The 22,576-nt window shown below is 40.2% G+C and overlaps 2 protein-coding genes across 2 annotated transcripts in view; both read left to right on the forward strand.

Annotated features, from left to right (window-relative positions):
• Nucleotides 1-3,475, forward strand: part of EIF4H (eukaryotic translation initiation factor 4H) — a 29,724-nt gene extending 26,249 nt beyond the window's left edge. The window contains exon 7 of the mRNA XM_070735227.1: nt 1,412-3,475. Within this exon, the coding sequence (XP_070591328.1) occupies nt 1,412-1,548 (137 nt within the window). The 3' untranslated portion in view covers nt 1,549-3,475. The remainder of the gene's footprint in view (nt 1-1,411) is intronic.
• A 615-nt stretch (nt 3,476-4,090) lies between these two features.
• LAT2 (linker for activation of T cells family member 2) overlaps nt 4,091-22,576 on the forward strand; it is a 47,275-nt gene continuing 28,789 nt past the window's right edge. The window contains exons 1-2 of the mRNA XM_070735228.1: nt 4,091-6,328; nt 22,009-22,121. Coding sequence (XP_070591329.1) covers nt 22,034-22,121 — 88 coding nt within the window. The 5' untranslated portion in view covers nt 4,091-6,328; nt 22,009-22,033. The remainder of the gene's footprint in view (nt 6,329-22,008; nt 22,122-22,576) is intronic.

Below are 22,576 nucleotides of genomic sequence, written 5' to 3' on the forward strand. Positions count from 1 at the left end.
TGATTTTTAACAACTGTCTGTACTGTCCATCTCATTCTGGGGTGGCGCAGTGGTTAGAGTGCAGCATTGCAGGCTATTTCAGCTAACTGCTAGCTGTAATTCAGCAGTTCAAATCTCACCACCAGCTCAAGGGTGACTCAGCCTTCCATCCTTCCGAGGTGGGTAAAATGAGGACTCAGATTGTTGGGGGCAATATGCTGATTCTGTAAACCGCTTAGAGAGGGCTGTAAAAGCACTATGAAGCGGTATATAAGTCTAAATACTATTGCTATTCTCAGAGTAATTCTGATTGCTTTTACTATTCCTAATTTCACTTTTTGGGCACCCTAGGATTATTGTAGTAAATTGAGGGAAATTCTGGGATCACTTCTGATGATTCATAGAGGGAGGAAAAAGGTAAATTCCCCTAAAATCTGATGCTCCCTGTATTGTCTTCCACTTGAGCAGATCTGTCCTGTTGAAACTGCAATAGTGCCCTCTAGTGATAGCTTTGAATTACTTGGGTTACAACAGTGAGGCAGTATTTCTTGTAACCCAAGTAATACTGCCTTTCCCAGTCTGGAGTCTTCCAGATATCATTCTGCAGACTCTCATTCTGGCTAAGAGTCTGAGAATTGATCCGGTACATCTGGAAGGCACTCTGTTGAGCTATAAGGTAATCGTGCAGGTTTTCTTTAACCAGATGTCCTCCAGGCTGTGATGGAATGTCGTCTAAATAGCTAGACAGCCAGAAAGTAAGAAAGGAGAATGGATTACATGGATAATAGCCATCGTGGATGACACCTTGTGTTTTCATATTGCTTTAGTTTGGAAAGTGGTTTGGTTTTAGGGTGGCAGCTGTGTTCTCAGAATTCCACTTGTAATGGAGTGGGCAAACTGAGCCCTGTTGCATGAAATGCCTTGCATGAGAGCCCCTCCAGAGGTACAGGATAGCCATAGGGGAAAAGCCTTCTCTGTGGGGGCTCCGGCCCTCTGGAATCAGCTCCCCCCAGAGATTCACACTGCCCTCACCTTCCTCGCCTTCCGTAAAAGTTTAAAGACCTATCTGTGCCGCCAGGCTTGGGGCCATTAGACCCTAGCCCCCTGGCCGACAAGTGTAGTATGTCTTGCTGTGTGAATGAATGATTTTAAATGTTATGAGAGTTTTTAAAGTTTTTTAGCTACGTTAATTGGATTTTTGGTTGTTTTAATGTATTATTAATTGGATTCATATTACTGTTCTGTTTTTGTACATGCTGTGAACCGCCCCGAGTCCTCAGAGAGGGGCGGCATACAAATCCAATGAATGGATAAATGAATGATAAGGACTGTTATCCATAATCAGGACTGTAGTTCATCCATAACTCAGGTTGAGAAAACAGCCATAACACCTCTCAGCTTCATCTCCTCCTCTTCTTTTTTCTTTTGGCAGAGGAAAGAGCCCAGAGGCCCAGACTTCAGCTCAAGCCCCGGACAGTCGCTACGCCTCTCAATCAAGTAGCCAATCCCAATTCTGCCATCTTTGGTGGAGCGAAGCCAAGGGAGGAAATAGTAAAGGAGCAAGACTGAGGGCACTCGGCGGGCGAGAGTGGGGGAAACGGGATTGAGGGAGGGGCTGGGTGGGGGTGGGAGGAAACGCAAGACAGCCCAGAGTGTCTCACTGAGCTCAGAACATTAACCCCGCAGCCACCATTCCTACCATCTGACACTTGTCCTCCTTGAAACCGAAATGGAAAAGAAAAACAAACAAACAAAACAAACAATCCAGAGCTTGTGAATGCATGTCAGCTGTTAACAAGTGGTTTTTAGCACATTTTTGGCTTCGCTGTATTTAGTGCCTGCATTCTCTTAAGTTCCCCAGCCCCAGACTTCCCTTGTTCCAGGCTCAGGGCTGGCTTCCAGCTGATAGAGCAGCTCTTCCACAGTGGCTTTCTCTAATCCAAGGTGCTGCTTCCCCTTTTTTCTTCGTTTCTGGCTCGCTCTTCTTCCCAGACATCCGAGTCAGGCTCCAGTCCTGCTTCCCTCGTTCCCCTCTGCCTTCCACAGTGCTTTTTATTTTTTTGTCCGTGGCATGTTCAGCCATCCCCAGTGACCCTCAACTCTTTTAAAAGAGTCCTGCCCAAGTGAAAATGTTGCAGGCAAAAAAATAAAACCCAACCACCCTCCTGCAACACAGATTTAAGCCACTGGGCACTTTGGAATAGATCCAAAATCAGCTTCTTCCAGGATAGTTTAAAATGTAAACTGCAGCAAGAGACGCCCTCTGCTTTGGGCCCCTCTGGCACTGCGCGGGGCTCTGCCTGTAGCAGAAGTTGTGTGTCTACATCTGAGTCTAGCATGAAAAATGCAGTTTGATGCATTCTTGACTTGGCCTGTGTCATTCCCACTAGTGCTTAGAGGTTGGTGCTGTTGACATTTGTGCCAACTCGGTGGCACCCTGGACTTTCTTCCAACATACTCTGGCATTTTATTTTGTTTTGTTTTTTTCCACAGGATTGCTAATGGCTTTCTAAGTAATTTCTTTAATAAAGGTTTTTTTTCCTCCCTTTGGGAGGTTGGAGGCGCTTTATTTTGAATGAAATGGTGTCTTGATTTCACCATGCCAGCATTTTGATTCTTTCGGTATGTTTTGTGCTTTTCCTGTTTAGCTCCTCCAATAAGCAGAGGGGAGAGCACCACATTATACAGTTTCAACTGGCATCTTAACAACAGGGAGGCCTAGCACACTGAGCGGCTGACAAACCTTCATTCCCCTTGCGTCTCTGTGTGAATAAATTCTGCTGGAAAAAGCTGGATGCAGCAAGTAACCTAGAAAGAAAGAAGCGCTAAACAGTGATATAAACTTGAAAGAGAAGTTTGTCAGCTGTTCAGCTTATAGGATTCATGGCTCAGTCTGAGCAGAGTTGGGAATACCTGCAGTGCCTGACTTCAGTGCTAACGTATCTTATTTGTAGCTTTCATACAAATAACAGGATAGAAACTGGCAGGTATTGGAGGTTTTCTCTTTTCTGGGGCTTCTCCTTTAGATGCTAAATCTTGTCCAATTCCTAAAAGCAGGTCTTTCAATTTGCAAAATTAATTAGCGGACTTCCAAGGGCAGCTTTTATTTGGATAAATAAAATGATTAGCAAAGATCTTCATGATATACAAACAAGCAAATATTCCTTTTCCTGACCTCCTTGTAATTTGAGCATATTTTTGAGAATAAGAACCATTTGTTTAACACTAACTTTCTTTAAGACATGCACTGTGTGGTTGTGTTCTAAACAAAATCCACCCAATAATCTCTCTTCCGCTGTAAATAAGGAAGAACCAAGATTTTAAGAGCAAAAAACAAGATTTCTCCATGCAAGGCTCACTCAGTCGATCTATTTGATTTTTAAATGTGTAAAGAGAAATTTCCAAACACTTAACACATTCTGCTTCATGACAAAGTAAATTTATGGATATGGTATTTTGTGAATGATCTTTTAAATAAAGAAAACATTAAGTAATATTTAAGGCTGGTCTGTGTTGAAGTTTGTTGGCAATTTTGGAACAGAAAAGCTAGCTTTTACCAACAGATTTCTTCAGTTTTCAGACATGGTTAATATGGAGTGTTTTGGAGGGTTTCATAAGGGTGCCTGTTGTTCCATTGCTGGTTTCTAGACTGAAGACTATCTGTATGCCCCAGTTTTGAAAACACTTTTAAAAAAAAATTATGGTACAAGGCCAGATTGCAAAAGTTCAACCAAATGTAATATGAAAAGGCAAGCTAAAAAATGCAAGTAAAACAATCTTGTAATGAGAAACCTAGTTCTGTTGTCCATTCTGAACGTGCCAGTACCCAGTGGTCAGTCTTATAGGTGTATTGATACCAGTATAAGTGTTCTTTTTCAGGAAGAAGTCTAGAACAGAACAGCAGCCAGCCAATCTACCTATTTTGGGTTGGATTAATCTGGACTTTGCAAGAAAACGTTCCAAGATTTTTATTTCATTCAATGCAGAGGGATAATCTCAACATATATGTGGATGGTTGTAGGATGCCTTTCGTAAGCTCCTTAAAACCCACCTCTGTCGTCAGGCATGGGGGAATTGAGATATTCCTTTCCCCCCAGGCCTATACAATTTATGCATTTATTTTTATTTATTTATTACTTAGATTTGTATGCCGCCCCTCTCCGAAGACTCGGGGCGGCTCACAACATGTAAAAACAAATCATAAGCAATCAGACAAATTTAAAATATTTAAATATTTAAAAACCCCATATGCTAACAGATACACACACAGACATACCATGCATAAATTAAACGTGCCCAGGGGGAGATGTTCAGTTCCCCCATGCCTGACGGCAAAGGTGGGTTTTAAGGAGTTTACGGAAGGCAGGAAGAGTAGGGGCAGTTCTAATCTCCGGGGGGAGTTGGTTCCAGAGGGCCGGTGCCGCCACAGAGAAGGCTCTTCCCCTGGGGCCCGCCAATCGACATTGTTTAGTTGACGGGACCCGGAGAAGGCCCACTCTGTGGGACCTAATCGGTCGCTGGGATTCGTGCGGCAGGAGGCGGTCTCGGAGATATTCTGGTATGTTTGCGTGTATGTTTGGCTTTTAATAAGGGTTTTTAGTTATTTTAAATATTAGATTTGTCATATGTTGTTTTATTATTGTTGTTAACCGCCCCGAGTCTACGGAGAGGGGCAGCATACAAATCAAATCAAATAAATAAATAAATGGTTAAGGAGCAGATTTGGGCAGGAGAGACATCATGATCCAGTGGTTAAAGTCAGAACGGGGCAGTTCCTAATATGTAATTTTACACATTTTCCCTACCAACTTTTACTATCTGGAAAACACAACTTTTGTCATATTGATAGAAAAAAATTACTATGTAAGGCAGAGGTCTTCAAACAGAATTCTGGGAGTTGAAGTCTACAAGTCTTAACGTTGCCAAGTTTGGGGACCTCTAATGTATAAGATGTGAAAAATAGGTACCTGGAATATATTCTGGTTAAGGAGGAAAACAGATGACCAGGTAAGCACGTGAATGATATAGTGTCTATAAACCAGAGGTTAAGTATGTGTTCTTGCACCAAACATTTTATGTCCTAAAAGTTTTTTTGATTTTTGCTATTTTGTGAGAAATTTTAAGTCTAGTGTGGAAATCAGTCTCCAATTTTCTCAAGGGTTTTCAGTGGTATCATTTGGAAAACTGAAAAATCCCACTATTCATTTAAAAAAAAATTTAACCATGTATTTTGTTTAAAGATTGGCAAATGGTCTGATATAATGGGGCATTACTGAAAGATGGTGGCCTATAGAAAGTAGATTTTATACTCTTGTTTGTGATGGCTGTGAGGCCCAGAAGAGCAGTGTGGCTGCATCTGATTGCATTCACCCATTTATCATCTCCAAGGGAGCACTTGTAGCTTAAGGGACTCTTATGGACACGGGTGACTTTTGCTTATGTATATGTTCGCTTTGTCATGTTCTCCTCATATGCTAAATAAATGGTGCAGAAGGATGAAATGTGTGCTTCCCTAATAGCCGCGAGTGACATTAAGTCTTGTAATAAAGTTCCCAGATTAGATACAGAGCAGAGATAGAGATAACATCTCAGACTACCACAAGATACGGTTTTTGAGTCAAACATAGTGACATGATCAGTTGCGGCTAATTATGGTCAGCTACTTTCTTTTTACCGTTCACTGCATCCTCAGAACTATGAAACCTTTCTGTTTTTGTCCTTGATGCCAAAGGTTTTATGGCAAAAATCAACAACTATCCTCCCTCTACTTTCCATCACGTTTCTTGGACAATCTATTGATTGATGAATGTATTTTTTGTGAAACTTGGGGGTGGTGGGGTGGAGGAAATATTGCAAAAAATACAAGAAGTCCTAAATCTTGAAGCATGATTACCTTTTGACTCGGCGCTTCCTTCAGAAGATGACCCATAATAGTCCTCGGCGAGGGGTGGCATACAAATAATAATAATAACAACAACAGTAATAATAACAATAATAATAATAATAATAGTTGCACATTGCATTTATTAACACACCAAATTAATTCTTCCCCCCCTCCATCACTTGGGCTAAACTACCCGGTTTGTCTGAGAATTGGTCAAAACGATTTCGTGTTCCAATTTTGTTACCCCGTTCCATGTGGTTTATGATAAAATCCTCGTCCAAACCGGAACCACAGATGTAGGGTTGAGTGAGTCACAGGTAACAGGAAGCTTGAGGCCAGCGCGCTGTTGCAAAGAGCAAGTAGCCACATAACAGCTTTGAATGTGAGAACGCTGATTAAAAATAATAGCCAGAGAGTAAAGGATCGGTATCTTCTGCCTCTTAGGAAACCTCTAAACTTTACAAGGTATGATATTCCAGCTTCTGCTGACCCTTCCGGATTTTATGCTAACCCACATTTTTCTGGCAGAATGTAACTCAGTTCAATTTTCCTCTAGGTCACTCCTTTTTTTCTTTTGTAAAAATTGAACAGGAACAAAAGTGACCCCCCAAATTACAGGCATGACATTAAAAAAAAAAAATTCAGAAAATGTCATGATGGTTTATGTAACAATTTGGAACTCCTATAAAACCTGTATGTTTTCATTTGGCTTAATTAAATGTGGTCTGGCTTTTCTCAGCTCCCCAAGTTGTCTTTGATAAGCTTAAATTTTGTTTTTCTAAGCGGATGGGCAAATTTCCTAAGAAAGTGATAGCCTGCAATCTGTTTTATTTGTATTTTCATTTTTAAACGGTAGAGACCATTCCTTGTTTCTCAGTATGCTCTCTTTCCATTTCTCGCATTAAAAATATTTTTAAGTCAATAAGTCAAACAAGGGAGAGAACCTTATGAGTACTAAAGAGATCTGATAACAGCTGTTCAGATTAACACATTTTAAGCATTGGGTGAAATGAGCAGTGGTTCACAAGACCTTAATGCCTTTTAATAACTTGTTAATCTGAAAAGCTACCCACATTCCTGATTCTTGGCTATCATAGACTAACCCAGCTCTCTTACAATGTGTAACGAAGGAGTAGGCAACTGGGCTTGAACTGAAAGCAAAATCTCTTTGGGTTGTAATCCTCTACTATAGTGTCCCTATTAAGACGACCCTGTCAAATGCATATTTATTTAATGCTTGTGCACTTTCTCACAAGATATTTCTCTGAACAATTGCAATTGTACATTCTGTGTTGTTTGCTCCTTCTTTATAAACAAATAGTCCGTAACAGTGCACGGTGATGCAAATTAGTGTTGATCAAATCTCATTTGCCTTTTGTTTTAATCCACTAATTCCCCAACTGCATATTCTATGAAGTTTCGTAAATCTGCCATATATAACAGTATTTCCATTAGGAACAACTGATTTGTCACTCTGGGAGTGAATTTCTTCCTCAATATTATATCCTCTTTTTCAACTTTTGCGTGAGTTGCCTTCCGTTTCCACTGACTGTCTCATTTGTTTTGCAGTTGGCAAAAGTTAACTGTGCCAAAAAGACATCACACTTTTTTAAAAAGTATTTTTAATACATTTTTTATTTTTATACATACACAAACATAACAATGACAAACAAAACAATGGGGGGAAAAACCAAAACATAAATTTGGGAAATCTACATTCCTTGCTCATTTGGAATTTCGATCGGAGAGTTATCCATTTTAACTTATTTTTTATTAATGTAATGCTTTGCATTTTTACATATTTGCATATTTATCTTTGAATGTTATTAATTTCTTGGATTATCTTTCTATGTAATTTCTTTTATCTTCTCTTTCCTCTAGCCAATTATAAAAAAATCCCATATCTTATAATATTCTAGCTTCTTTGACAGCCTATCCATCTCTGCGCAATCCATCACCTTTTTGAATACCATCCCTTCTGGTATTCTATCTGATTTTTACTGTTCAACATAATATTATCCTTGCGGCTGCTAGAATATGAATAATCAAATATCGTACTTCTTTAAAAAGTATTTTTAATGAGAAACAGATAGGGTTGGTAGCTGTAGGAGAATTAGCAATTAGATTAACAGAGTTGGAAGGGATCTTGTAGGTCAGCTAGTCTAACCCTCCTCCCTAAGCAGGAGATCCTACAGTCCCTTTTTTGAAGAGATCTGTTTTTTCAGGAGTAGATCAACATGTCAGGGGTGTTTCTGTACCTGGTTTGTAGTCCTACAAAGTCAGAAATTGCCAAAAATGGGTGTTGGGACTTCTTAGTGGTCTCCCGTTTTAAATCACATAGGTCTGCTAGGACCTCTTTCCTGCCATCAAATAATTGGTATGTGCTCCACTTACTATAACTACGATAGCGCTGTCCCTTCTTTCTAGCTCTCAATCACCAAAATTAAAACAATTTAAAAATGATGGCTCCATTAGCAGTGAGAAATTGTCGTGCTGTTGTTTCCCAGCCTTCTTACTTTGTTCTTGTTTTCGTAGCCATCACGATGAACAATTCTTGATAGCTGGCGGTGGCTTCATTTATTGGAAAATATTAAATCAGAGGTGTAATGTTTTGGGATATATATAGAAACACATATGTTTTCAGACACCCACTCACATCAGGCTTTATATTAATTTTTCCAATAAAGTACTTGAATTTAATGTTAAATGGTCTATCAAAAATTGTTCATTATTATTGGAGACAAGATCTCTTGCACTTCAGTTAAAAACCACTTGCTGGCAGAATGTCAAAAACTTCTCCCCTTCCCAGACATCTCCACCATTCACATTAAGGCTCAATATTATTAATTCACATTAAGGCCCAAATCATATTATATGATTTGATTGCTTATTTGTACCCAGACTATCATTAAGTATTGTAGCTTATGATTTTATGTACACTGAGAACATTTGCGCCAAGACAAAATCCTTGTGTGTCCAATCACACATGGCCAATAAAATTCTATTCTATTTTGGAGATCTAAAACAGAAATTGGATTATAATTTTGGTTCCCAAGGAATAACAATTATTACCTTTTTTTCTGATAATTTGTGAAACTGAAAACACTAGAGCGACAAAACAGAATTGGTACATGGTCTCTGTGGCAGTCACTGCATAGATTTATTATAAGTCAGTTGTCAGGGCTCCAAGTAATAAAACCATAGCAAGCGACACTCTGAGCAATATAGATTCCTCAAAGAATACTTTTATTTGGAATATCATATTAGCAGATATCTGGTGAAAACCTACTCTAAGGTATCCTGTAGTTTTCACCTAATTAAAAGTAAAAGTTTTCCCACTTTCTCAAAACAGTCACATGGTCCAATCCCAGAACAGGCTGGCAGCTAGGTGGCATCACTCCACCTTCTCCCGACCTTGGTTCCCAAATGAAAATATGTTGTTTTGGCTACATATTCCCCTCTATCTCAACTCCACCCTCTCTGACCCTTAATTCCGGTGGTAACACCGAAGCAGTCAAAAATGGCTTCAGTCAGGTCAGCTTCATAAATAAAATATAAATACTTTATTGTCATTTCAACAATACAGCTTCAGGGTTGACATCTATATTGACTCCTCAAGATTGCCTGGAGAAGGACTTGGCAGGATTTTGGGATTTATACACCGCCCATCTCACTGTCTGACTCTGAGCAATTTATAGATAAAAGCCATAAATATACAGTATTTTTAAAAGATACAGTTAAAAAACAAGAGTTAAAAAGGCAGAGGGGGTGCCCTCAACCTACCAGCTATCTGCAAGGCTGCATATCATTCATAGCAGTGGTGGGATTCAAATAATTTAACAGCAGGTTCTGTGGGCATGGCTAGGTGGTCATGTAATTGGGTGGGTGTGGCCTCTACATCACTTGCATGTATGGTGCCTGTATGGGGTCAGCAGTATTGGGGAGAGAATCCATGGGTCTCCAGGGAGCAGGACAGGAGGAAAGAAAGAAAGATCCAACGTGTGCATGTATGTGTAGTCTTTCCATGGAAGAAGGGAAGGTTTTATCAGCGCAGGAGCATCGCTTTGGTACACCCTTCACCACCCATCTCAGCCCATTCGTGGCAGAGCAACTTCTCCCTCACTGGCCGTTAGCCAAGGGGAAGAAGTGAACTCAGGGTTGTTTTTTTTAAATTATTTATTTATTTATTTATTTTATTGGATTTGTATCTCACCCTTTTCCGAGGACTTGCAACATGTAAAAACAACACAATTCTAAAATCCAGTAATAACTAAAACAACCAATCTAAAACCCTAACTTAATTTAAAAACAGTCATTCCAATCCACCAACACACGTTCAATTCAACATACATTCACCCATAGGCAGGGGTTGATGGTTATTGTCCCCAGGCCTGTCAGCATAAATGCGTCTTCAAATTATTACGGAAGGCAAGCAGGGTGGGGGCAGTACAAATCTTTGGGGGGAGCTGATTCCAGAGGGCCGGCAGCTGCTAGCATTGCCTATGGAGCTAGCGCGAACAGCAGCACACAGGACCGATGATGCCTTCTCCCTCTACCTCCCGGAAGCTGGGCAATCCCGTGTGAAGAAGGAAAGGACTGATTTCGCTGTTTCCCCATGGCTAACACCCAGCAAAGGAGACGTTGCTCTTCCAATAATGGGCAGAGACAGCCAGTGAGGGGCGTGCGACACACCTGCGCCGATAACACATACACCGTGGAAAGATCAGGCTCTGCCAATTGGCCCTAAGCCCAGGGGTGGGTGGAAAATTGAGCAACTTCTCCCTCGCTGGTCATAGAATTTTAACAACAGGCTTGTATGAACCAGCCTGAACCAGATGAATCCCACCAGTGATTCATAGATTCCCCCCCCCCTCTCTGAAGGCCAGAAGAGTGGGGAGCAATTTCAATTCTGAGGGCAATGTGTTGTATAGGGCAAGGTTTGGTAGGGAAGGTTTGCCTATTTGCCGATGACTCTAAAGCAGTGTTTTTCAACCAGTGTGCCGTGGTGCCGCGAGATATGGTCAGGTGTGCCGCGAAGAAGGAAGCTCAGGTTCCGGTCTCGCAACTTTTTGCTGAGAGACAGAGAGAGTGAGAGAGATAGAGAAAGAGAGAGAAAGAAAGCAAGAGAGAAAGAGAGTGAGAGAAAAAGAGAGAAAGAAAGCAAGAGAGAGCGAGAGAGAGAAAAGAAAGCAAGAGGGAAAGAAAGCAAGAGAGAAAAGGAGAGGAAGGCAGAGAGAGAAATATGAGAAAAAAGGGGAGGAAAAAAGAGAAATGAGAAAATAATTGAGATTGAGAATGAGAGGAAAGAGAAAAAAACAAAAGAAAGAGAGAAGTGACTCTTGATTTAAAGCATATGATAAAAAGCACCCAAAGAATAAGAGAGAAAAAAACCCCAGCCCTCACCTGTTTTTGAAAATAGTTCAAGAGTGTGTATGTATACACACACACACGGGGGGGGGGAGGAGACAGGGATGGAAAAAGAGAGAAGAGTGTCTTAGGGTGTCATTTTGTGTCATTTTGGTTGGTGGTGTGCCCCAGGATTTTGTAAATGTAAAAAAATGTGCCGCAGCTCAAAAAAGGTTGAAAAGTACTGCTCTAAAGTGTTCAATAGGGTTGATATACCTGGAGGGGTCTGTAATATGGTAAATGATTTAGCTTTACTAGATAAATGGTCAAAGCAATGGAAACTGCAGTTTAATGTTTCCAAATGAACACAAGGACAAGGAAAGTTAACACAAGAACAAGGGGACACAATCTGAAGTTAGTTGGGGGAAAGATCAAAAGTAACATGAGAAAATATTATTTCACTGAAAGAGTAGTAGATCCTTGGAACAAACTTCCAGCAAACGTGGTTGGTAAATCCACAGTAACTGAATTTAAACATGCCTGGGATAAACATATATCCATTGTAAGATAAAATACAGGAAATAGTATAAGGGCAGACTACATGGACCATGAGGTCTTTTTCTGCCGGCAGTCTTCTATGATTCTATGTTTCTAAGGTTAATGGCAGAGAAGCTACCTTGCTGATTGTCCTTGCTTTTTTCTTTCAGGGGCCAAGATCTATTTATTACTTATTTAATTAGATTTCTATGCTGCCCTTCTCAGTTGACTCAGGCAGCTTACAACATAATCAATACAATACAAAACATGCAGAAATCTAATATTACAAATCTAAACATTTCTAAAATCCCATTATCTTAAAAACACAATCATCCACATCCATCCAACTCATTTAATCATTCATGGCCGGAGTTGGCTCTTAACATTCACGGCCCCTCATGCCTGCCAGCAAAGATGGTTCTTCAGGGCCTTGCAAAAGGCCAGGAGGGTGGGGTTGGGTACGAATCTCCGGGAGGGCTGGAGCCGCCACAGAAGGCTCTTCCCCTAGGGCCCGCCAGATGACATTGCCTGGCTGACGAGACCTAGAGAAGGCTGACCCTCTGGGATCTGGATGGTCGCTGGGATACACGAGGCAGAAGGCAGTCCTGTAGGTAATGTGACTTGTCCAAAGTCATCCAGATGCTTCCTGCCTAGGACAGAAATAGAAATGATTTCCCAGTTTCTAGCCTGACTCTTTTACATACAAATAATTGAATACATTAACAATCAATGGCTTAGTTAATCAACAGCATCTTCTGATTTTATTCCATGCTGAAATAATTTTTTTTCTCCATTCCTTTTTCTCTCTTGAAATAGCACTTAGACCTATATACCGTTTCACAGTGCTTTTACAGCCCTCTCTAAACGGTTTACCAAGTCGGTCTAGTGCCCCTAACAACCTAGCTCCTCATTTTAGCCACCTCGGAAGGATGGAAGGCTGAGTCAAGCTTGAGCTGGTGAGACTCGAACTGCTGAACTGCTGGCAGTCAACAAAATTTGCCTGCAATGCTGCATTATAACCACTGCACCGCCACGGCTCTATAATCTATAATCCAGTAAGGAGAGGACCATGAGAAAATCCCCAAACCTTTGAATAATTCCTAATCTTATATGTAACTGATTTTTAAGACCATGTTGCAAGAGAAAAGTTGATTGAGTGTGATCGTAATTAAATACTAAACTACTTTGGATGGGGTAAATTAGGACAGGGATGGTAGGCACGCTAGTGCGTGAGTGCACTAGCGTGCCTACCATCCCTACCCTGATTTACCCTTTTATTTTTGCTAGTATTCATTTCATGTATTCAAATCATGTTTATACTTATACATACTATCTATTAAGTGTTTGACAAAAATGAACAAAATTAAAATGGGCCCGTAGAATTGGTGGAGGGGCAGGTTTCCTTTGTGTCATTATGGAGAAATGTCTGCAGTTGCCCTTCCAACTCCCTCCCCCCCTTCCAACTCCCTCCTCCCCAAAAAAAGAAGCCAAAAAAAGTGTGCAATAGGGTTGATATTCCTGGAGGAGTCTGTAATATGGTAAATGATTTAGCTTTACTAGATAAATGGTCAAAGCAATGGAAACTGCAGTTTAATGTTTCCAAATGTAAAATAATGCACTTGGGGAAAAGGAATCCTCAATCTGAGTATTGTATTGGCAATTCTGTGAGCAAAAACTTCAGAAGAAAAGGATTTAGGGGTAGTGATTTCTGACAGTCTCAAATGGTTGAGCAGTGTGGTCGGGCGGTAGAAAAAGCAAGTAGGATTAACAGAGATTAACAGAGTTGGCATTGCTAGAGGTATAACAAGCAGGAAGAGGGAGATTGTGATCCCCTTATATAGAGCGCTGGTGAGATCACATTTGGAATACTGTGTTCAGTTCTGGAGACCTCACCTACAAAAAGATATTGACAAAATTGAACGGGTCCAAAGACGGGTTACAAGAATGGTGGAAGGTCTTAAGCATAAAACGTATCAGGAAAGACTTCATGAACTCAATCTGTATAGTCTGGAGCACAGAAGGAAAAGGGGGGATATGATTGAAACATTTAAATATGTTAAAGGGTTAAATAAGGTTCAGGAGGAAAGTGTTTTAATAGGAAAGTGAACACAAGAACAAGGGGACACAATCTGAAGTTAGTTGGGGGAAAGATCAAAAGCAACGTGAGAAAATATTATTTTACTGAAAGAGTAGTAGATCCTTGGAACAAACTTCCAACAGACGTGGTTGATAAATCCACAGTAACTGGATTTAAACATGCCTGGGATAAACATATATCCATTGTAAAATAAAGTACTGTACAGGAAATAGTATAAGGGCAGACTAGATGGACCATGAGGTCTTTTTCTGCCGTCAGTCTTCTATGTTTCTATGAATCCTCCATGGGGAGGATTTCTGGTTGCTCTCCCAGATCATGAGTTGCGCAGTTTTCAGACCAAAGCTGTCATAGCAAAAGTCCCTAAATTTTCTTCTTCACTGGGTATGATTCTTTGTTTCCGACTCCCTTTGTTCCCGTTGAGATGCTGCACCAAAGCTATAAAAAGCATAAACTTTGCCTGCAGGAGTTTCCATATCTAAATGTGGCTGAAAATCTACCTAAATCCTCTGAAGGTGCTGTCAGTCAGTGTCAATAATATCAGGCTAGATCAGTGATGGCGAATGTTTTTTTTCCCCTCGAGTGCTGAAAACACGTGTGTACATGCTATCGGACGTGCGTGAGTGCCCACACCCATAATGCCTGGGGAAGGCAAAAACAGCTTCCCTCGCCCCTGGAGGCCCTCTGGAGACTGGAAATGGCCTGTTTTCCAACTTCTGATGGGCCCAGTAGGCTTGTGTTTTGCCCTCTCCAGGCTCCAAAGGCTTCCCAGGAGCCAGGGGAGGGTAAAAATGCCCTCCCACATTCCCCCGGAGGCTCTCTGGAAGCCAAAAATGCCCTTCCAGAGCCTCTGTGTGAGCCAAACATTAGTCAAACATGCATGATGGAGCTGAGCTAGGGCAGTGGCTCAAATGCCAGCAGATATGGCTCCATGTGCCACCTGTGGCACCCGTGCCAGAGGTTTGCCATCACTGGACTAGATCAACCTGGGCACCCTCTTAATGTGTGAACTTCAGTTCCCAGAATTCTCCATTCCACGTGGTCATTATTAAGAATTCAGGGAATTCACCCAAAACATTTGACAGGTAGGAAACTTGAGAATCGATAAATTTAAAAATCCTTTTTTGGGCTTTTTATGCAATGTACTAAATTAAATAGTTATATTGGGTGGGAAGGTGGATTTCCTAAACAATCTGGATTGGAAGGTCTTCAATCCATCTGAATACATTCAATCCAGTTCACCTGGAAAACCGATTGAAATCAGCATTTATCAAAGATTTGAATGACCCTTCGCAACAGACTAATTTGATTGCTTCTTTCCCCAACCTTCCAGATCTGTTGAATTTTCCCTCCTCTAATTATCCAGTTAGTCTGGCTATTTTAATTTCCCACAATGTCCATAATAGCTTTAATTAGATACTGGAGCATAATTTGTACTGCTGTTATCCCAATTAGTTTTAATATTTATTATTGTTATAATCTGTCTCATAATCTACGAGGGTCGACCAGAAAGTAATGCACCACATTTTTTTTCTTCAACAATTATTTATTGAACACAATGAAACTTACACACAAGAAAGAATGATGTTTCTTCTACACTCCCTATTTTTCCATGTAATCTCCGTCCCATTCTATGGCCTTCCTCCAGCGAGACACAAGGGCGTATATGCCCTGTTGGTACCACTCCTTGTTCTAATGGCCTCGCCCTCTATTCTTCTGTTCTAATGGCCTCACCCTCTGTGCCCAGCGACTAACCGTACTTCTGTCTACTGCAGATTCTCCATAAACTCTACACAAACATTTGTGAATGTTCCCAACAGTTTCTTTCTCTGCAGTGAGAAATTCAATGATGACACGCTGCTTGTAATGTACATCACTTATAGACGCCATTTCGAAACATTGCTGCGGCTACGCTATCTGTCTGAAGAAATGCAAAATTTACACACACACACACCTGACAATTCAAATAATGTATATCTAAAGTTTCACATTCGAACCATTACTGTAGGCTGAGAAAAAATGTGGTGCATTACTTTCTGGGCGACCCTCGTACATCCTTTAGCTTTACAAAACCAATACACTATGGAATGGAATGGAATCGAATCAAATAGAATCAAATGGAACCGAACCGAATGGAATGGATTGTTTGTTCTTATATTCTGCCCAATTCCCAAAGGACTCTGGGCGGCAGAATAGAACAGAACAGAACAGATTTTTTTATTGGCCAAATGTGATTGGACACACAAGGAATTTGTCTTTGGTGCATGTGCTCTCAGTGTCCATGAAAGAAAAGATACATTTGTCAAGAATCATGAGGTACAACACTTAATGATTGTCATAGGGTACAAATAAGCAATCAAATCATATTAGGAACCAGTCAATATAAATCATAAGGATGCTAGCAACAAAGTTAGTCATACAGTCATTAGTTATATATTATTATAGCATTTAAGCACAACAAAGAACAATAGTATTTATTTAGTTATTGCACTAATGCACATTGCCCAATCAAAAATATTCCAAATGTACAGTACAAAAGCAGAGACTTTAAACTTCCCTCAAATGAACTCGGAAATGTAATACAAGTGCAGAAGTATTTATTTATTTATTTATTTATTTATTTATTTATTTATTTAGTCCAATACATAATACACATTGAAGAGAAATATATGTAATAATATAAGTAAAGAAAAGAATAGAAGAAAAGATATAAAAGTATAGGTGAACATATTTGAAAGGAAGAAAAGATAAATGAGATAAGGAGAGACAATTGGACAGGGGACGGAAGGCACACTGGTGCACTTATGCACGCCCCTTACTGACCTCTAAGGAACCTGGAGAGGTCAATCGTGGATAGTCTAAGGGAATAATGTTGGGGGTTAGGGGTTGACACCACTGAGTCAGGTAAAGAGTTCTATGCTTCGACAACTCGGTTGCTGAAGTCATATTTTTTACAGTCAAGTTTGGAGCGGTTAATATTAAGTTTGAATCTGTTGCGTGCTCTTGTGTTGTTGCGATTGAAGCTGAAGTAGTCATTGACAGGTAGAACGTTGCAGCATATGATCTTGTGGGCAATACTTAGATCGTGTTTTAGGCGTCGTAGTTCTAAGCTTTGAAGACCACCGATTGATAGTCTGCTTTCGTAAGGTATTCTATTTCGAGTGGAGGAGTGAATGGCTCTTCTGGTGAAGTATCTTTGGACATTTTCAAGGGTGTTGATCTCACTTCCCTCTTTTTACCACTATGAAATAGCTTCTTAAACATGGACATATAGTTGAGTTCAGTCACATCCATTTTTCAGTTTCTACCAATCTAAGATTCTCTTCTGTCACTCTTCATAAAATGAAGTTTCTTTATAAACCAGGCAACAAGAGGTCAAGCATCTCATTCAATGTCCTTGTGGTCCCAGATAAAGTGAACAGTGGCAGTGGTTGCCAATCAATTAAAACCTCCAAGGAACAATTAGATGCTGGGCGGAATATCCTTATTTATTTATTTATTGGATTTATATGCCACCCCTCTCCGAGGACTAGGGGCAGCTTACAACATATAAAAAACAATGCAGAGTCACAACAAATGATAGATACTTAATATTACATATAATGACTGTGGCAAGAATAATTTACGCACAAGCTTGGAAACAGGAAACTATCCCAACAATGATTAATCTAATAGCTAAAATTTATGAAGTCGTAGAAATGACAAAACTCACGTACGAATTACAGGACAAAGATATGGAGGATTTTCACAAAACTTGGGGCAGGTGGTATATCTGGATTGCGAAAAACAAAATAAAAAAAAGAAAAATGGGAATAACGATAAAATTATTTAAAATATTAAAACTAGAGAGAAAAACCAAATTGATATTAAGAGGAAATACTAAAGCACTATTATGAAAATGAAACAAAAAAAATGGACATATTAACAGGAAAATTAACGATGCATAAATGTAATAATCAATAAAGAGAAAATATTATTATAAATGAATGAGCTGCAAACCAATTACACCGCTATTGAGCAGGTGTCAATACTAAGCTATGAATACTAAATAATCCATATATAAAGCATGATGCTTTATTTTTTGTTGTATGTTATATGTATATATCAAATGTTGTATTGTTCTGTTTTTTCTTCGTTTTCTTTCTTTTTTTAATGTATATATTGAATAAAGTATTTAAAACAACAACAACAATGCAGACATCCTAATCCAATTAATTTAAAAACTAATGGTTCCCATTCCTGCAAATCTCAAACATGGTGACAAAATGCATAGTGATCAGCAGGCCGAAGCCATCGTTTGAGTGGAGACTTTGGCCTGCCACAATTGGAGTAGTACCATGGGAATCAGAAGGGGTGATTGCATGAGAGGGAAAATGCTAGCCACAACAAATTCCTTCTTGAGGTTTCAAGGTCATCCTTTGTTCAGCACCAGCAAAAGTACGGAGGAGGTCCATGGATGTGCAGACAACCGGACCGGTCTGTGTGATGAACTTGTGCATGTGGGGATGAGGGATGACCCTTAACCTGATTGGGGAACTGTAGGAAAAGTTAGTATTGGTTTGACTACAGTTCATAACCAACATGACTGACAATAAATTGTCCTCAGAGAGGGACGGCATACAGATCCAATGAATGAAATCATGTCAGACTAATCTCATTGATTTCTTTGACTATGTCACAAAGGTGTTGGATGAAGGTGGTGCCGTGGATATTGCCTATCTGGACTTCAGCAAAGGCTTTGATACGGTTCCACATAAAGAGCTGATAGATAAATTAGTGAAGATTGGACTTAATCCCGGGATAGTTCAGTGGATTTGCAGCTGGCTGAAGCATAGACATCAGAGAGTTATTGTTAATGGCGAGTATTCTGAGCAGAGACAGGTTACAAGCGGTGTGCCACAAGGGTCTGTTCTGGGTCCTATTCTTTTTAATATGTTTGTGAGTGACATAGGGGAAGGTTTGGTAGGGAAGGTTTGCCTATTTGCTGATGACTCTAAAGTGTGCAATAGGGTTGATATTCCTGGAGGCGTCTGTAATATGGTAAATTATTTAGCTTTACTAGATAAATGGTCAAAGCAATGGAAACTGCAGTTTAATGTTTTCAAATGTAAAATAATGCACTTGGGGAAAAGGAATCCTCAATCTGAGTATTGTATTGGCAGTTCTGTGTTAGCAAAAACTTCAGAAGAGAAGGATTTAGGGGTAGTGATTTCTGACAGTCACAAAATGGGTGAACAGTGCAGTCAGGCGGTAAGGAAAGCAAGTAGGATGCTTGGATGCATAGCTAGATGTATAACAAGCAGGATTGTGATCCCGCTATATAGAACGCTGGTGAGACTACATTTGGAATACTGTGTTCAGTTCTGGAGACCTCACCTACAAAAAAATATTGACAAAATTGAACAGGTCCAAAGACGGGCTACAAGAATGGTGGAAGGTCTTAAGCATAAAACCTATCAGGAAAGACTTAATGAACTCAATCTGTATAGTCTGGAGGACAGAAGGAAAAGGGGGGACATGATTGAAACATTTAAATATGTCAAAGGGTTAAATAAGGTTCAGGAGGGAAGTGTTTTTAATAGGAAAGTGAACACAAGAACAAGGGGACACAATCTGAAGTTAGTTGGGGGAAAGATCAAAAGCAACACGATAAAATATTATTTTACTGAAAGAGTAGTAGATCCATGGAACAAACTTCCAGCAGACATGGTTGGTAAATCCACAGTAACTGAATTTAAACATGCCTGGGATAAACATAGATCCATCCTAAGATAAAATACAAAAAATAGTATAAGGGCAGACTAGATGGACCATGAGGTCTTTTTCTGCCGTCAGTCTTCTATGTTTCTATAAATAAATAAATAATAAAAAAATTGGAACTTGGAAGTACATCCACGGTTTGGACTCTGATTTATTTCTCGAATGTTATTTGGAACACTGACAATCTAACCATGATAAAAGAGTGAACACGATGTTCACCTTCATGTCACCTACCATATTTTCTCAGATAAAAGCCAGACCTGTGTGCCTTTATACAAAGGGAACAATATTGCCTTCAGCAAGTCCACAGAGACCATAAAATCACGAACCTACCCAGATTCCGCACCAAGGACATAGCCGTTGAAATCCCCTAGCACTAGAGGTTCAGCATCAGGCTATTTATGGGATCTAGCAAATTGCTGGCCTCTAATTTGATCCTCTGGACCAATTTTATAAAGAGACCCTCCCACCCAGTCATCTGCATTCAGCATATCTGGTCAAAACCAACGTCTGGAGAAAAAAAAGCCCCATCACCTCCTTCATCTACAGCAACCATGGCCTAGGACAGTGATGGCGAACCTATGGCAGGGGTGCCACAGGTGGCATGTAGAGCCATATCTGCTGGCACCCGAGCTGTTGCTCTAGCTCAGCTCCAACATACATGTGTATGCTGGCCAGCTGATTTTCGGCTTGCACAGAGGCTCTGAGAGGGCATTTTTGGCTTCCAGAGAACCTCCGCGAGGATCTGTGAGGGTGTTTTTACCCTTCCCCAGCTCCAGGGAAGCCTTTGCAGCTTAGGGAAGGCAAAACCAGATCCTACTGGGCCCACCAGAAGTTGGGAAACAGGCCATTTCCAGCCTCCAGAGGACCTCTGGGGGGCGGGGGAAGCTGTTTTCGCCCTCCCCAGGCATGTGGGCACTCACACATAGACTGTAGTATGCACCCATGCTCTTTTGGCACCCAAGGGAAAAAAGGTTTGCCATCACTGGCCTAGGAGAACAAATTTCAGTCAAGGTTAAGCTTTTCTGTGATACCGGCCAAAAGGTTTAATCATCACTGTCCTATATTATTTATTTTTTTATTTTTTTTATTTTATATTTTTATTTTGTCCAGTACATAATACACATTGAAGAGAATAGATATGTAATAATATAAATAAAGAAAAGAATAGAAGAAAAGATATAAAAGTATAGGTGAACATATTTGAAAGGAAGAAAAGATAAATGAGATAAGGAGAGACAATTGGACAGGGGACGGAAGGCACACTGGTGCACTTATGCACACCCCTTACTGACCTCTAAGGAACCTGGAGATTTCAATCGGGGATAGTCTAAGGGAAAAATGTTGGGGGTTAGGGGTTGACACTACTGAGTCAGGTAATGAATTCCACGCTTCGACAATTCGGTTGCTGAAGTCATATTTTTTACAGTCAAGTTTATTATAGGTAACTAGAACTACTTTCGGTTGATATTGGGCTTTGGACAGCAGTTGGATTTGTTGCTGCCATGGTGCTGTGAGACCTTTACTTGATTCTGTGGCAGGGTTGACAGTGGAGTCACCAACACTTACAGTTCTTTGGGGACTTCAGCCTGCCCTAGAAAACTTAGTCTGCTGCATCTGAGGAGTTCATGGACACCATGACAATCACAGACTTGATCCAAGTAATCCAAAACTTGATGCATACGCTAAGATTAAACATTACATCTGGGTTGGGTGGGGCAATTGCAATTTGTCCTGTAGTGGTTCTCAACCTTTCCAGTGCTGTGATCTCTTAATACAGTTCCTCATGTTGTGGTGACCCCCAACCATAAGTCTAGCACCAATTCTTCCAACAGAGCTTTAAGCTGATTGGCAGGAAGGTCAGAGGGACACCCCTATTGTAAACACCGGATCGGTCAGATTGTAAAAATATGTTCCAAGGCGCCAGAATAGAAGCTGTAGTTCCTAACACCATGGGAGATTTGTCTTTTCCCATGGTCTTAGGTGACCTCTGTGAAACAGTCATTTGACCCCCAAAGGGGTCCAGGTTGAGAACCACTGCTGTAGAACAATGTTATCTTCAGTCCCTTGTTATGGTCAGATCACTCTCTGATTGCTTTCCATCTTACCAATGTCTCATCCCCAAATGACATCTATGCATGGCATTAAATACGAGAACTAGCACCTTGAATTGCATCTGGAAGGAACTTGGGGGAAGGATATTGTATGTATAACCTGTTGAGCTCCAGAGGAAAAACAAGATATAAATCTAGCAATAGACATATAAGGAAAGACTTAGGAGCTAACCCCTCACCATATCTACCAATTCTTCCCTTATTTCTGAAGTAAGGCTTCTGTTCTACAAAGTGGTTGAAGATTATGTTCCTCACCTTCCTTGTCTCAACTATGTTGCTTTTGTCTTCTTAAGGCTGGAACTGCAGTACAACCAAGCCATGGGCCAAGTGGAGCTGATTTGGGGTGCCTTCTCCTTGATGATACTGGGGGCCCTTATCAGCATGTGCATGAAATGTCAACAAACTGGTAAGGTCTTAATCCCGTACTTTGATTAGCTGAGAACTGAAACCCAAATTAAAGGTAATTCAGTGACTGAAATGTCACATATTTGTTCATAAAAGTAAAATAAAGGACTCTGCAGATTTTACTCCACTAGTCATTACCAACTAGAATAGAATAGAATAGAATAAATTTTATTGGCCAAGTGTGATTGGACACACAAGGAATTTGTCTTGGTGCATATGCTCTCAGCGTACATAAAAGAAAAAGATACATTTGTCAAGAATCATGTGGTACAACACTTAATGATTGTCATAGGGGTCAAATAAGCAATGAAGAAACAATCAATATTAATAAAAATCTTAGGATACAAGCAACAAGTTACAGTCATACAGTCCTAAGTGGGAGGAAAAGGATTATAGGAATGATGAGAATAACTAGTAGAATAGAAGTGCAGATTTAGTAAAAAGTCTGACAGTGTT

This window comes from Erythrolamprus reginae, chromosome 1 (genome assembly GCF_031021105.1).
Source record: "Erythrolamprus reginae isolate rEryReg1 chromosome 1, rEryReg1.hap1, whole genome shotgun sequence".
Lineage (NCBI taxonomy): Eukaryota > Metazoa > Chordata > Lepidosauria > Squamata > Dipsadidae > Erythrolamprus > Erythrolamprus reginae.